This window comes from Artibeus jamaicensis, unplaced genomic scaffold (assembly GCF_021234435.1).
Source record: "Artibeus jamaicensis isolate MK-2021 breed Jamaican fruit bat unplaced genomic scaffold, CSHL_Jam_final contig_797, whole genome shotgun sequence".
Classification (NCBI taxonomy): domain Eukaryota; kingdom Metazoa; phylum Chordata; class Mammalia; order Chiroptera; family Phyllostomidae; genus Artibeus; species Artibeus jamaicensis.
The window spans coordinates 11,831,932-11,849,414 of NW_026521977.1; the positions used below are offsets into that span (position 1 = coordinate 11,831,932).

General features: G+C 37.1%; 1 protein-coding gene across 1 annotated transcript; it reads right to left on the minus strand.

Annotated features, from left to right (window-relative positions):
* Nucleotides 1-10,651: 10,651 nt before the first annotated feature.
* FANCF (FA complementation group F) lies at nucleotides 10,652-14,612 on the minus strand. Its single transcript, XM_037162270.2, has one exon. The coding sequence runs from the start codon at nucleotides 14,583-14,585 to the stop codon at nucleotides 13,509-13,511; it is 1,077 nt and encodes a 358-aa protein (XP_037018165.2). The 5' UTR covers nucleotides 14,586-14,612; the 3' UTR covers nucleotides 10,652-13,508.
* Nucleotides 14,613-17,483: the final 2,871 nt, after the last annotated feature.

Genomic DNA, 17,483 nt, shown 5'->3' on the forward strand with positions numbered 1-17,483 from the left:
ACCAAACATGTCAGAAGTGGTCTGTAAAACTTCCTGCTGTGCTAGCGATTCTCACTGGACGAAGCTCCATGGGCGGGGTAGACCAGCTGAAGTTGATAGCAATTAAATTGAGACACTGAGAACTCGCAATGTTATACCACATGGGACATGGCCAATATACTCAAAATATCCAAATCAATAAAGTCATTAGTGAAAATGAAAACTGTGTCATTTATTTTATGGAAAAAAACTGAACAGACCTTTAGGCCAGCCTGATATATCATGTCTCACATATTCGTTCTTTCATAATGGGGGTGGGAAACACTGACCAGAAAAATGACTCAAAAGCAAAATATGTGTAGAATAGAAAAATAAGTTCTGGTAATTATACCTTTAAAAATTAGAACTATAGCCAAAATATTATGTTGGATATACTTTAAAATCACTCATTTCCTTTTAAATGTTATTTATATTGCTAACATGGTTTGGTAATTATTTCCATACTGATAGGTACATTAGGAGTATAGTTAACCTGATGCAGTGGAAATTCATTGCAATTAATTTAAATTAAAATATTATAAGAGGTAAAACTTAAAAGATAATATATCAGTCTATAAAATTGTGTTTCAGATGTAACAGGATATTTACCATATTAAAATAAAATTATAGCAGCCTAATTTTAATTAATAAATGTTTATACTCACTAAGGAACTGGAATCAGTCATTACTTCTGCAAATGGCCTGGGGAAATATGATTGACTCAATAATTATTGAGTTAATACATTTATTAGTTATATATGTTAAAATTATCTTTGTCATTATAAAATATCTCATCATCACAAAAGTTCTATTGTTCAACTGCGGTCTAGAGAATTGAGATAAAATCAGCTATAAGAACTAGAAGGTATTTTTTCTGAAGTCATAGTCTTGTATATAAATAATTCAAGGTTTTCCTTTTAATCTCCTCAATATTTCACTGACAGAGGCAGCCAATAAGTAATGTCTCCTGCACCCTTCTGACAGATGGGCCACGGCTGTGATTATTTTTCTGTTTCTTCAGGGCACGTCATGTTTTCTGTTCACCTTGGTTCTATGTCACTAATTCCCAAGATTTCATCACTCTCTTACACTCAAATATTTCACTGTGATTGAAAATCTAATTTTTCAACTTGGTTGATGTAAAGTAATTACTTTTCATCATTACATGCTGCCTGAGAACAGGAACCCGGATTAGATAAGGCTTACTGATCCTGGTTGGCTCTACCACGGAACAAATATACATATTAGCCCATTCAGTGCTCGTTCCCCTATGATGAATGTGAAGTTTTCCTTCCAAGGCCTGAAAAGTCCTTCTGGTTTTATGAGTCCTAACGTTCCAAATGATTCCCAATTATGGTTATTTTACACTGTTTTCTTCTTAAAGTCTTCCTTTCTTCCTTCCTCATATAGAGTGAATCACTGTGTGATAGTTTTGTTTACAGAGATCAAGGCTATCTGCCTGTGCCTTCGCATACAAGTTCTCTGATACCTTTTGCTTCCACACATTCTTGTCTATAACTGTTCTCTCTCGTCCCTGACGTTATAATTGCGGATGAAAGACAGCCTACCTTCTACTCCAAAGTAACTTTTCCAACCTCTGTCTTTAAATGCTATCCTCTTATTCTTTCCCTAATGTCTTATATCTCCAAGTCCCTCTTCATTCCTCTTTATACCAAATGGGACTGTATGGTCACAAGCAACAGAGATTGTCACTAGCCAAACAAAATCTCTTGGAAGCATCTGAATTTCTCACATTACAAGAATAGTTGAGAAAAACAAACCAAAGAAAAGGATAAAAACAAAAACAAAACAAATTTACAAAAAGCAAGAAAGGGCCCCAAATCAGGGAAGCTCTAAGGATCTAAGCAATGAATTCAAGTCTTTCAGGACACCATGATTAAGGTCAACAGACTCCAACCACTTTTTTCATAGTTTTGGCCTCGGGACGAGCAGAGCACCTTAACAAGAGCTCTCCCTGAGCTAGCTCTATACAAAGGAAAGGTGCAACAGCAGGGTGCTGTGACTTGAAGAGGTGCTGCATGCTAGAAGCATAAAGTCCAGATCTCCTTTATACCCCTCCATTTAAAGTGATATTGTGCTACTTAATACCACTTTAAATACACACAAACACACACCCTGAAGTATTACTGATATTTGCCTCTTACAGCTATCATTCCATAATAATGTATATTGTTTGTTGAGTATTTATCATATGAAAACACTATTCTAAATATTTTACATGCACTATATCATTCTTACAAGGATGGTCTCCAGGGAAACTATTATGATCCTCATTTTTTTTTCAGATGAAGAGACCAAGTCTGTTTCTCTGTAGGGTCCCAACCTGCAACTGCCTGATTCCAAACACCAGCTTCTAAGCAAACACACTGTAATACAGTTAAACCTTGGTTCTGAACATCTTGGATCTTGAACAATTCAGTTCTTGACCAAGTTGTTCATGGAAAAAAAATGTCTCAATTTTCTAACAAAAAACTTCAGGCCTTAATTCTCTACCTAACAACCCTTTCATGCTGATACCTGTATGATAAGGCATGTGTCTCTCAGGTGACAAAGGAGATTGTTTTTGAACAAATCACTTCTCAAACAGTTTTCTGGAACAAATTAAGTGCAAGAACGGAGGTTCCATCGTATTTCTATTTGCAATAAGTTTTTCAAGTTAGTCAGTGGTGTGCAATCTGTATTCTATGTTTTTGTTGCATTAATGTATTCTCTTTAGTTTACTAAAAACTGTCTGCTCTTCTTCACCGGTTTTTGAGAAACTGGTCCTCAGTTTTTCAGAAACCTTCTTTCAGGTAAATCTGAGGCAGTTTCTATTTTCTCAAACTTCTGTTTCCAAATGACACCATAGACCATCTTCTTTTTAAAATACTGTTTTCAGTTTTGCTGACATCACGCTCCCTTTGTCAGCCACTCATCTTCCTGTGTGTCAAGCCCTGAGATAGATCTTCCTCCCTTGGCATCATAACTCTAAGTGACTCCCTCAGCATATGAGATATAAGGGCTAAAGTCAAAAAGCCCAAGGCCAAAGACACAATTTTATGCCAGCTTTCTAACAGAGCTAATCAAGTCTTATAGCCATCATTTCTAACATAAATGTTATTTACGTCAAATGCTGTTATATTGGTTTTTAACTCTAAATTCTAATTTAATATTTTCAGTTGTCTGCAGAACTTTAATTTTTCAAACATATGTTAAATGAATCTTAACTGGCATCTTTTGGAATATTTTGTTTTTATATTAGCAACATTAGGCTGCTAAATCAGGTCAATTAACTTATTTCAGGAAATTTGCCTAGATCATTGAAATTGTCTTATAAATAATGAAACAATGATTGCTTAATTAATATGAGTCCTTGATTTTCCCAAGTGGCTTTCACCTCCAACACAGAATGAGTCTAACTAGCATACTCCACTCCCCTCACTTCCCAGCGCATCTTCACCATGGAGCAGAGCGGAGAGTTCTGCAGTCATAAACCGAGTGTCTCATGAGCCTTTTCAAGTCATGGACATACACTCCTTTGTCCATAAAAACTCATCATCTTCAAACCCTGCTAAGGAAGGTGGTACCATGCAGTAGTCATAAGTGTCTAACCTTGACTAAGTCATTTAGCTTTCTTTTCCTCAGTTGCTTTATCTCTAAAATGAGGATAATGGCGCCTTTCTTGCATAGTGCTGTGAAGAAATACACTAAATGGATAACCAAATAAATAAACACGTAACCCAAAATAGTGATACGTGCTATGATGAAAACAAGACAAACTTATGTCATAGACTACGTCAAATATGTAAAGGGTGAGTGGTGGACAGAGGGCTACTTCACACAATCAAGGGACCCATCCAATCACCGCCCGGCTCACATTCCTCCAGCGGGCACACAAAGTGAGCACGATACACTTTGTCAAGTGTCTTCCCCAAATCATAAGTTCCTCTATGGCATATCCAATAATATTAGCCTGATAAGCTTTATATAAATGAAATAATCTTTGTCTTCGTGAAGTATTCTTACTGATTCTTTGCTGGCTGCCTCTAGTTACTTGTGTTTTTGCAAGTGCTCACCAAATCATCTGCTCAGTGATTGGTTATGAACTTCAAAGTAGAAAGCATAATATTCATTTGTATGTTCTCCTACCAATGCTCAGATTATATAAAAAGCTGTGGAAAACTACTTCTATAATTTATCTTGCTATTATGACTCTATTATTAAAAACTATTGATTCTTGTTTAAATGGTAAGGAATACTTTATTTATCATTTTTGTAATGGGGCACTGCAGTAGAGAAGAGGGATTGGTCTCAACTCTGTATACAGGAAAGACCTCCAGGGATTTGCAGCTAAGTAGCAGGGAGGGGAATGGATGGAAAATTACTAAGAAGAGACAGTTAAGACAGGGGGATCCTTGCTAACCTGGCTTTACAAGATTCTTGCTAAAAAGACAGACCAAGGACATAGACATCAAAAGTGGGGGGTGAAGAACCTGATCAAATATCATGGGTGATCAAATATCAAGTGTGGGAAGATTACTTAGTAGGATTATTTGCTAAAACCGGGCTAAACAGGCCAAAGACAGGACTGGACTGGGGCCAAGACGGTGGTTTTGTTGGAAAGAGGATTCAGAGGTAGCTCACTAAAGTTTAGCTGAAGAGAGTCTTTTTCAACCTTACATCACCCATTTTGGTTAGCTTCTCTTTGATATGGTATGGTTTCAAAATTAAAAACAAAAAGAAATGAAAAGAAATGATGACTTGCTATGAACTGAATGAATGACAGTGTTATAGTGATTTTTTAAAAATGTCCCCTTAGCAATTTCTCGACTTGGTTAAAGCTCAGCAATATTTGTCTCTTCTTTGGAATAGGTTGAAGAAATGGTTATAGGAACAAACACTCAAATAATATTCTGTCTTCAAAATGTTATGAGTGACCATTTTCTGAAAGTTATTCTATAACTGTTTTTGCTTCAATTATTCACTATGCATAATTATATCTCCAAGAAGCCATTATAAAGCAGATGTTTTTACTTACCCCAAAGTGTCAGAATAAAATATATAAAGCATAAAAACAAATTGTATTTATTCAATTTAATGTAAAATGGAACATTTAAGTGCTCATTACACTTCTATTTCTTTTTTCTAATCTTATTAATGTATATCAATGTATATTCACAATCAGGACATCAAACAGGTGAACATCTATTTGATAACCAGTAGAAAATGTTTACCAATATATTATCTTTTAAGATATGCCAAAAGTTTTACTTCTAGTTAAAGAAATGACACGATCATTTCTACCTTTTAACCAATCCTTCCTGGCTCAAAAGAATGTTTGAAAGAAACTCGTTTTGGTACTTCGATCTCAAAGTTACAAATTCTTTTCAATGAACAAATGTAATTCTAAACAGGGCATGTCATTTCTCCTAACCTTTTAAAAAGGAAAATGCCTTCTAGCAAAATAAATGATGAATAAATAAATGATCAAAAAGTCTGGTTGTCAATTACATGTAAGTGTTTTTAAAAACATACATATATTTTGTTTTATTATTTAGCCAACTGTTTCTTTCTCTGGATTCTCTCACCTTGGTGCCTTCTCCTGCTATGATATGTATCTGTAGTCCAGGGAGAAAATGTGTCTGATCACTACATAATGGTTCTTGATGTTTCATGAGGTCTGCAGATTCATATTTAAAATTCATCAAGTCAATGTCCTATTAATGAGCATAAAATTAATGTGTCATCATCTTGTTAGTGGTTACCAAATTAATTAGATGGTGGTTATATTGACCTATTTCCTCAGCTGCATTTATAAAGATTATATATATATTTTAAATGCCTGGCACTTTTGTTGTATACAAAAATTTGTATATGCCTACTTTTTTAAGTCAAGAAAAGTACAAATAAGAAAGTAAAAATCATCCCTGACTAGTGTTGCTAAGTTGGTTGGAGTGTCTTCCTGAAAAGCAAAAGGTTGCCTGTTTGATTCCCTGTCAGTTCAGTTTCAAGAACAACCATGCTTTCTTTCCTTTCTCTTCCACTCCCCTTTAAAAATCCAGGTAAACCTATACTGGCTTTCCCTTGTTCTTAGAAGACACACTCCAAGTCATTTTGTTAACCTTTCACCCTGCTATGACAGTATAATATTTTGGTAGCCAGCATGCTTTGTGGCCTCATTTACTCTCTCCACCAGTAAGAAATACTTCTCTCCTTGGGGGAGGGAAGATACGACCTAGAGCAATGTTAGCAAATAGGACCCTACACACACTTTTCAAAGCTTTTACTGGGGTTGACTGTCTTGAGTCCTGAAAACCTAGCTCTGCACATTAACAGTGTATGCCTGGAGGACTCAGACCACAGAACTACATAATGAACTACATAATAAGAAAAGATGATGAGATGACATTTTACAGATCTTTCTAAAAAGAAGAGGTTAAAATTATTTTCTGGTGCAGCATAGGAGTTTGTAGAGAATTTGGAAGACAGAGTAAGAGATTCTAGATGTTAGTGTGAAAGTCTGCTTTCAATTTTGCCTCCCATCCTAGTCAAAACCCTAGAGAAATCATGGAAAACTCTTGATAGATTTGGCTGCACAAAAGCAGAGGGAACTTGGGGGGTTCTGCAGCACTCTGACCTGGAACTCCGGAGAAAGAGTTGAGCAGGTCATGTGGAGTGCACCCATGCCATCATGCAGGCATGGCGAGTGCCAGGGCACTAAGGGCTCTGGATTCCTCATCTCTCTTCCTTTTGAATGTTACTTAGCTTCCACAGGACATTGACAAGGTGTGAACATTAATTACCTGCCTGAGAATTAAGAGCCTGTATACCTAATGAAGTGGCAATGTGGATGGATACATGGGAAACCAGTAGTATCAGCTAGGAATGGATGGCCTAAACTGCCGTCTGGATGAAGAAATGACTGCTGTCCTGCCATGGGTGCTGCCAGTGGCAGCTGAGGTTGGGCATATTCATCAAGAAGTGACTGTGAATTTCTCCACCCACTACCTGTGCCAAAAGAACAGAAGAGTGCTCACGGGTCACAGACCTTTCTCTGGAAGGTGCTAGGATAACAGAAAAAGCTCTCTTGAACTGAGATCACCTACATAATACAGAAACAGATCTATCCAAAGACGACTGAGGGGTAAACCATAGGCATTTTATTACTTTAAACTGACAAAATCAAAATTTCTGCCAGCAGCAGAAATTAGGGGTTGAGAGATACACCACGTTCATTAGGAAATGAAAATTGTTAACTCTCAACACCTGATGATGTAATGTGAAATTTTAAACTTGCTACACTACCATGACTTTTACTCAAGAAACAAAAGCTTCATCCTTGACCAGTGAGACTGAGTGGGTTGGGCGTTATACTGCAAGCCATTTCGATTCCAGGTAGGGGCACATGCCTGGGTTGCGGGCCAGGTCCCCGACTGGGAGAGGCAACCAGTTGATGTTTCTCTTGCATGTTAATGTTTCTCTCCCCCTTTATGTGTCTCCCTTCCCCTCTCTCTAAAAATAAATAAATAAAATCTTTAAAAAGAAAGAAAAGCTCCCTAATTTCCATTGAAACTTTCATTTGAAGTAAGAAAGTATTAACACATCAGCTGTTATGAATATTGAATGTGTTAGTATATAAAAAATTCTAAAATCATTACTTATTTTATTAAAAATACTGATTATATCTAAGATCACATTGATGTCAATGTAGTAACTTGCTTTATACATCCAGGTACTGCATAGAGCAACATGAGTCAACATAATTTTTGGTATCATTTACTCATTTGAGAATCTAATGATCTTCCCAGAAAAGTGAATAATGAATTACAAATTTGGCATGTAATTTCAGTTCAAAAATAACTCAGGCCCATTCTCTGAGCCTCTGAAGGTTGATGAAAGTTCTTGGTCTCTACATTTGAAATAATATCTACCACAAAGGTATTAAACAGAGGAGCTAGATATTTTCTCACTTTTGATAGAAAAAATAAATTTGTCCTCTCAAAATATTTTCTTAGAGAATGAGAAAAAACAAGCAACAGATACGTTGGCCTTATCTGATAAAAACTTTAAATCAATTATTATATCAATGATTCAATGAGCTGACACTTAAAAATTAAAACAAGAAAGTCTCAGTAAATAAATAAAAGACATAGAGAAAAATGAAAGATTTAGAATTGAACAATATAACAGAAATAAAAAGTCAATAGAACACAATAACAGAGAGGACAGAGGCAAGAATCAGTGCATTTGAAGACAGAACAGTAGAAATTACCCAACATGAATGACAGAGAAAATGTACTAAGGAAACTAATATGAGCAGAAACTCAGCAACTTCGGAATAAAACAATATATTTAACATGCTGTCATTGGACTCTCAGAGAGGAGGAAGTGAATGGGGCTGAAAAATATTCTAAGAAATAATGACTGAAATTTTTCCCAATTTGGCCAAAGACATAAGCCTATAGATTCAATAAACTGGTCAAATTCCAAATGGTATAAATCTAAAAAAATCTATACCAAGGTATATCATAATCAAATTTCTGAAAACTGTAGACAAAAAAATTAAACTTAAAGCAGAAAGAGAGAAATGAGTCCTGACCAGTACAGCTCAGTTGGTTGGCGCATCAGCCCATACACCGAAAGGTTGGGGGTTTGATTCCCAGGCAGGGCACACACCTCGGTTGCAGGTCTGATGCCTCATCAGTGTGCTTACGGGGGGGCAACCAATTGGTGTTTCTCTCTCACAATGATGTTTCTCTCTCTCTCTCTAACTCTCTCTCTAAAATCAATAAACATATTTAAAAACATGCTATGACCTAAATAAAGTTCCCACACAAAATTGTAATTATAATAAATATTTTTTAAAAAGAGAAATAACATTTTACCTAGAGGAGGAAAAAAACTACTCAAATGACAGATTTGTCATCATAAACCATGGATGCCAGAAGAGAATGGCACATTTTTAAATGCAGAAAAAAAGATATATATCAACCCTAAATCCTGGCTATATTATTCTTCAAGAATAAAGGGAAATTCAAGACATTCTCGGATGAAGGAAAATGTGACACCAACAGATCACCCTAAAGAATGACTAAAAAGTTCCTGAATATCCATAACCTTAATTGTTTTACTAAAGGATGACATAGTTATTATTCTTATCACAATTGTATAAATAAGAACATGCAAGCTTAGAAAAATGATAGAATTGTATCAAAGCTTGTCCAAAAATAGTGTTATAAGATAAAAATCAGTCTTAAAAGAAAGCCATTTAGGAAGATTTTAAATTTATTTCCCCCCTTGCCTCCTTAGTTACATTATAATTCTCCTACCATTTTTTAAAAAATCAGTTTTTTAAATCTGCTTTAACTCTTAAATGGAATTGTAAGTACCTTTTAATTGTAATATTCCACCCACAGAACTAGACTATAAAAATGGGTGTAATACTTTTAACAAATTGCAAAAACCATATTCTTCAAATATCCTGCCTTAGCTAACCAATATAATGACAAACAGCAGTCATTCTGAATCTGCGGGGGCCAATTTAGCGGTGCAGCGGGCAAGGTCCGCAGCTTCCAGCTGTAATGAGAAAATGGCGCCTGCCCTCCATTAGTCTTGGTTACTATAGTAATTCCATATGCAACCCATGCACACTGACTAGTGAACTAGATCATGTATCTTCTATAAATTGCTCTCGTTAGTCACTTGCAATTTGTTTTATGTTTCCCACAATTTCAAACCAGCAGTGTCAGGAACACGTTTTCACAATTATGAAAAAAAAAACAGAGCGGTGAATGTGTGCCTCCAAACTCATCCTTACTCTTCGCTATCAATGTTTATGTAAGATACTGAATATTTTTTTAAAGTATCGAAGCCCGTGAAAGTGATTAAAAAAAAAAAGATAGAAAACATACTTCCTTACTGCCAAGAATATTTACTACAAAAATATGAGATCTCTTTATTTCTAGAAGAGACTACAAAATAATGTAACTTATTTTCCCTATTCAGCATTATGATAATTTATTAGCAATATATTATTTGAAATTTGATATTAACATCCATCAGATTTAAATTCAGTTAATATTTTTAATGTACATATTATATATTAGATTAGCAAAGAAGTTTTAGCCATTTTGTCCATGGGTGCATCTATATTCAGTGAAAGCTAACAGTGTGTTACTTTCTCATTGTATTTTGGCATATTGTCAATGCTCGTAAATATATGCATAGCCTCCAATACAATATCTTACCAAATAAGTATTGATTGTGTGTCAGATGCTTGGTATAACAATGAATATTTCAACAGCTTTCCCATTAGAGCTTTGAACAACTATGGAGGGTAAAATATCCAATACTGATCTACACATGTATCTATGCCTCAAATACTGCTTTCTAGACATCATTTCTTTTAATGAACGAGAATTTTGGTTCATAACATAAAAATATAAGCTAAATAAATTGGTTTGTAAACTTTAGTGCACTGTAGTCTGACATAAGTAGATGATCAATGCTTGTTACATAAATGAATAAAAATCTGTAACACAAATATAAAACTGAAAGGTTACATATGAGATTTTATAGTGATAAATACATATGCCTTTAAAATGAACTTAAACAGCAACAAGTGAAACCCAAATTTCAAATATATTCCTGAGATTATCATAGACTTCATTCACAGCATACTGTTAATAGAATATGTATACATATAAAACGTAAACTGATCATTCACATTTTATAACCCCTAAGCTTGTACTTCTGAATTACTATATATCAAACATTTTGAGATTTAAATCTTTATTATTCATGAGACAAAAAGACAAAACCACAATAGGCTTTAAAACACCCAAGCTTTTCCGAATTCAAATCTCTATCCCAATATTAAAAGTAATGAAGCTTCAAGAGACAGTTGTATACACATTAATTACTGTAATTATTCAAGCTACTTTTTTTCCCTAGGGCCACCTTATTTCTAAGCCTAAAACGGCTCAGCCCACTGACAATTAGTATCTGATAAATGATGCTACTGCCACACTTCTAATATAGTGATTGATCATTTCCAATTAATTCCTGAAAGAGATCAATGATTTCTTCCTGAAGCATTTACATTAATTTATGTTAACATGAATACCTTATATCCACCATTTGCTAGGGAAGATGGGCCATTCTATTTACAACTGGTTACTACTTTAGAGTTTAGGTACACTGTTTCAGAGCCCCCCCAAAATGTATAAAAGCTATAAAGATCAAGTAAAACTGGTCAACGTAATCCCTGTAACTAAATCTTGCAATTGGTAAATGTTGATTGAACTCAAAATTCAAGAAAAAAGTGTTGGCAGGTTTTTCAAATCGGTTGTAGCTTAGAAATGTTTTGATGTATTGGAGATCCCACTTTTTGTTTGGATTTATACTTCTATCTACTACTCAAATGACTTACATTTTATAAAGATATGACCCTAAAGGTAATATTCTAATCAAATATTTGTTCCATTCCCTTTTATTTTGTTTATTCCATTCCTATGCATTCATAGTTATCAGCTACTTAATGTGTATCTGTACAGTGTGAGGGTCTTGAATGTTCTAGCAATAGACGCAGCCTTGACCTCAGAGTGAATACTCTAGTGCAGCGATTTGTCAACTAGTGTGCTATGAGAATTTTTAAAATGCAATACCTTACAATTTAGTCAGGGGTACTGACCTCTTTTCCCTTAGATTGTCAAATAAAAAAATGACAACAGCCACCACAATAACTATTCACTGTGAATGAGTCAAAATTATATCTATTTTTCTGTCAGAGAAGCAAAAAATATAACATTTTTGGTGTGCCATATTATTTTAGTCTATGTGGACCATGAGACTAAAAAAAGGTTGAAAATCAGTGCTCTAGTGGAAAAGACAGACTCACATGAACACAGCTACAATTAACAGGAAAGTGGGTGGTTTGAAGAAAATTAACAGGCCTCTAGAAAATTAGCTAGAGGCCTTGTGATGAGAAAATGAAATTAAAGTGGGAAGTGAAGGACCTGGGTTACCACATTCTTGGCTGAAGGAATAATGAAAGTTTCTAAGAAAAAAGCTCAGCCTATCCTAAGAAATTCTATTTTGGAGTCTACAGAAATTGGTTTAGTATGGAATAATTTATTACCGAAAACAGAAGATGAATTTTGTGGGTACAGATGCTAATGTAGATAGATGTCGTAGTCAATGTCTGCCTAAGTTCTTTCAATCACTTCAATTTTCTCGGTGAATATGACTCAGAGTCCACTACTTGAGCATCTAGGGTGGAGTAAGGACTGTAGAGCTACAATTAAAAAAAATACAGAAACCAGCTAATTGCAGTATCTGGCAGTTATGGATGGGTGACCACATAAATTATCAGGCAAACCAGGACACTCTGGAGAATAAAAGGGGACATTTGTATTATGTCAGGACATCAGGCATAACTCAAATGTCTTGAGCAAACAAGAAGCTACGTGCACCCTAACCTATACTAGGGGGATGAATGGAAAGGGAGAGAAGGGGAAATACATTGAAATAAATGTAAGGGTTAAAAGAAGAATTCAAGGATAATTTCCAGGTTTCTGGCTATTTACTAAGAAATTCATGAGAATAAGCAGGCTTATGTGAGGGTATTTATGTTTTAGGTATGTTTGGTTTGAGTAGCTTGTGACACCTTTACATGAGATCCCATGGGATGGTAGTGTACACCCAAGAGGAACTAGACTGTTAAAGTCTGAGAAATCCCAGGAAAGGTGGATTAGGGGAGAAGTTAGCCAGAAAATCAGACTAAGAGTAGCTAGAAATGTAAGAGGAAACCAGGATACAGTGGTGTCACATAATTTAGAACAGATTTCAAGCCTGGTTTCAAAAAAGAAGGGAGTGGTCAAAATATGTGAAGTCCCAGAAAGGTCAAATAGTTGGATACCAGAAAAATGTCCTTTGAATTTGGCATCATAGAGGTGACTGGTGACCTTGACAAGACTTACTGCAGAGAGAGGGCTACTGAGGACAGAATTTAGATGAGTGAGTTTGCTTTTCAAACCATTTCTGATAACATAGTTGCTGGTTAAAGAAAACTTCACTACTGGGGGGGGGGTAAAAAAAAACAAAGTAAACCATACTGATAGACAAAAAAGGTGTCTTGTCAATTTAAAGTAGTTTTTTATTTGAAAAGTATGTATCTCTTCAGCATTCCTAAAAAGCAAACTATTATTAATTACATAGCTTTAAGTAGGATACTTCCAGTGTCACCTCCGCTATCCACAAAATCCATGGCACCACAAGTTACTTTACATATTTCTAATTGTAAATTATAATTACACTTATTATAAACTAGCACCTAGGAGATATTCTGGACATATTATAGATTTGGTGGGACACTGGAATTTTAATTTTGTAAACTGTATATTCGAGTAATCGATAAAAGAACATTGTCCAGAGAAAACTGGGACCCGGGCTGAGCCCCAAACCTTGTTTTTTTTTTTCCCCAGTGCAACTCATGCACCACTCCCAAGAGCTAACAACAGGTCTGTCCAGATGCTAAGACCGGGGACTTCAAAATCTCCATCTTGCGCTTTACAGGACTCCAGGGCCTTTAGAACTTCATCTTTCAGAGGTGAAGGGGCCTGACAGAGGCTTTGAAACCTGCCGTACAACTCCTCCCAGGACACATCATGGGCCTCGGCTCCTACCCAAATGCCCCTCTGAAGATCGTAGTGCAGATGTCGACCCCATTCTGTTAGCAGACCCAGATAGACCCGAAAAATCTCTGGATGGCGGCCTGCCACCGAAGTTAAAAGCGCGGCTGAGAGGCTGCGGCAAAAAGTAGCCATGATGTCCGACTTCCCCAGAAGCCAGTGAACCAGCTCGTGAGCCCCCTCTCGCTGAGTTCTGGGGCTGCCCAGTTCCAACTCCTCTTTGGGGGGCCGCGGGGATGACGACGGCAGCAAGAGCGCGGCCGCTATCACCTCCAGGAAGTTGTTCCGAGGTAAGCGCTCCCACAGGCTGCTGAGCAGCCCGCTGGGGCCCTGCGCTCGGGCCTTGCCCACCTCCTGCAGACGCTCCAGCAGCAGCTCCGCCTGAGTCTTCACCAGTGGGTCGTCCCTAGCGGCCGAGTTCTCTCCAAAACCGCTGAAGCGCAGCAGGTGGACCGCGGACCTGCGGCGGGCAAGGAGGGTCAGGCGGCTCTGGAGCGTCTCCTCTTCGGCGTCCGAGACGCCAGGTCCAGGAAAGAGCTGCTGCAGCAGGCAATGAAAGGCGGCATCACTGAGGGCCCGGTTGTCCAGCAGACTTTGAGACAGCAGGATGTCACAGCGCCCCAAGTCCCGGAAGTTCGTCAACCCGGAGAATGCAGCGGGCCCGGAGCAGTCCTGCTTCCACTGGGTTTGCAGCCGCCTCTCCAGTGCCGTGCGAATGGCGACACGGCAGCCAAAGCGCCTGTGGACGTGGCGCATGTACCGAGCCCACTGCAAGGCCCTGCGCACCGCGACGGCATCCCAGCTACTGACGTGGGGTGTGCGGGAGACGGCCAGAACCTCGGAGATGCGATCCAGGTGCTGCAGGAGGGAGTCCATGAGGGCGCGCCAGGACCTTACTTCCGCTTTCCCTCTGCAGTTGGCTACTCTCTGCAAACCAATTGGAGTATCCACGAAGTGATACGCCTTCCTGCAATGCTATTGGGTGAAGTATGTGTCAATCTAACAACTCAGTTTTAATCCGGGTATTTTGACTCTGGGAAATTTAAATTACAGAAACTGCGGGGCTCTTTGACTTTGGCCTACAAACTTTTTTCGGGAGGGAGAGTAAGTGTAGACAAGTAATTCTTGTCTGAACGAGAATTGAGAGCCCGGGGAGAGACTCCGTTAATCACGAAATTCTCCGTGCTTCCTTTTTCTTTGAAATTAATTCCTCGTAGACATTTCCTGAATTTTGCTTGAGAGAATCTGTGTTGAGGTTTATCATAGTCGGGAACTCCTAGAGACGTGATGTTACATATAAGAAAATGTTATGAAATTTTAAGTTCAATTCAGTTTGAAAAAATGTACCGACTCCAGTTAGTTAATGCCGGGCACAATGCAAAAAAAGAGTCTGGGCTTGGACGTTTTTTTCATTATTAGAACTGAAGCCCAGTTGAATTGAAACAAAAAGTGAACTTAACGATTAATACTTCATTAAGGTTTTAAAAGAAATTACAATTTTATTTCAAAATCGCACTTTTTTTTTTGTTTTAAAAAATTCCAAGGCAAGATAGCTTAATTGACACATTTCACACAAATAACTAATTTAGTAATATAAAATTTAAACCCAAATAACAAAAACAAAGGCTTGGCTTAAGTTTGTGGGGAGAGAGAATAGAGGAAGAAGGATCCATTTCTGGACGGTCATCTGGATTACTTATTAATTTATGTATTCAGCAAATAATTGCCAGCGCCTCGGGGTTTCGTTGTTTCAAAGCCCATCACAGTATCTAACTTATTGAAGTTGATGACATAATAACTCATTTGAGCTGAATTTCTTTCCAGTCCCCATGACAACGAAAACTGTTCTGATAAATAGTCAGAATTGCTATTTTGTTTTGTTTTGCTTAATCAAAAAGATTTTAAAGGGGAAGAGTCATTTTTCATGTATTAAAATCAGCATTTCCACACCTCTTAAGAAACAAATCAAGAAATGGAGCTTCTGCTGTTAATTTTACACTTGATCTTAGCCAAAAGGCAGAGAAGCGATTATGCTGTTAATTTTATTACTTGATATTTTCGCCCAAAGCTGTATGTAGTCCTGAGGTAGTTATATGATTTTATCTTAAGGATACCATGTATCCTAAAATTCTTTGTTTTAGCTACTAGAAACTTCGAGCCAAAGGTACAGTCTACCTTTAGCAAATATACAGGCTTCACTAATTCATTCATTTATTTACTTTTGTATTGAGCAGTTACTATGTTACCTAGTGTGCAGTACTGGGAATTTAGTAGTAAATAGGAGAGGTAGTCCTTGTCCTAGTGAAGGAGTTAATTTCCTAGCACTGAAGAGAGAAATTAATCTTAAATGTGATAATGGAATCCCTGAGACTTAGATGATAGAGAAGGTCTCTTTAAGAAATTGACTTTTTGCCCTGGCTGGTGTAGCTCAGTGGATTGAGCATGGGCCTGTGAAACAAAGGGTAGCCAGTTTGATTCCCAGTCAGGGCACATACATGGGTTGTAGGCCAGGTCCCCAGTAGGGAACACATGAGAGGCAACCACACTTTGATGTTTCTCTCCCATTCTTTCTCCTTCCCTTCTCCTCTCTCTAAAAATAAAAATATTTTAAAAAAGAAATTGACTTTTCATCTTAATGCTCAAAAATGAGTGCTGAGAAAAGTTTTCATGGCCCAAACAGCCTTAACATACTGAGTTGAGACAACCCAGTCTTTTCAAGAAGGTAAGCCAAGTCCAATAAAGATGCCTTCCATTCAGGATGGTGGTGAAACATAAGGCAAGAACTGGGCAGATTAACTTTAGCTTCATATCTTTTCACTTTTAAAATATTTTAAAATCTTGCTTGAGCATTATAATGTATAAATTAGATATATACAATATATTTCACCTTAGCCTATTTTCATTAAGCAAGCCCGTGAAATTTTCTCTGCTTTAGAAGAAAGACAAGCCTAGGGTTTGGAGCTTCTCTGCAGTGTTCCTTTTAATTCAACAAAATTCTATGATATGTAGAATATTAGGGATTGAAAGATGATGATGACAAGGACCATCGAGAAATCTACACTATTGAGGCAGGGGTATGGAGGAGCACAAAAACACTTAACTATAATGCAAATCAGATTTTAAGTGGTTTTAAAAGTATAAGAATGAGAAACAAAAATTTATACACACAGACAACAGTATGCTGGCTGCCAGAGGGAACAGGGTTTGGGAGGAAGGTAGCAAAAGGTAAAGAGGGACAAACATATGGCGGAAGATGGAGATTTGACTTTGGGTATTAAACACACAGTGCAATATGCAATATGCAGATGATGTATTATAGAATTGTACACTTAAAACCTATGTAATCTTATCAAACAATGCCCCCTCAATAGATTTAATTTAAAAACATTGCAAGGATAATGCTGTACTAGACCAAATGTAAACTGCCAGGAGGGTTCTTGGAAGGCTTTACAGAGGAGTAATACCTCGTTTAGGCCTTAAAGTGTGTGGTCAATCAAGGAATACAGAAAAATTCAAGTGGGAGAAATAACATACGGTAAAACATACAGTAGTTCCTGCCTTACCCATAGTTTTGCTTTCCTTGGTTCTGTTACCTGCAGTGAAATGCAGTCTATGAATATTAAATGGGAAGTTGCATACATTTTAAATTGCATGCCATTCTGAGTAGTATGGTGAAATGTCACTCAGTTCTGGTCTAATGTGCCCGGGATATGAAACACCCCTTTGTCCATGTTGTACAGGCTGCTCTTCCATTAGTCACAGCAGCCTTCTTGG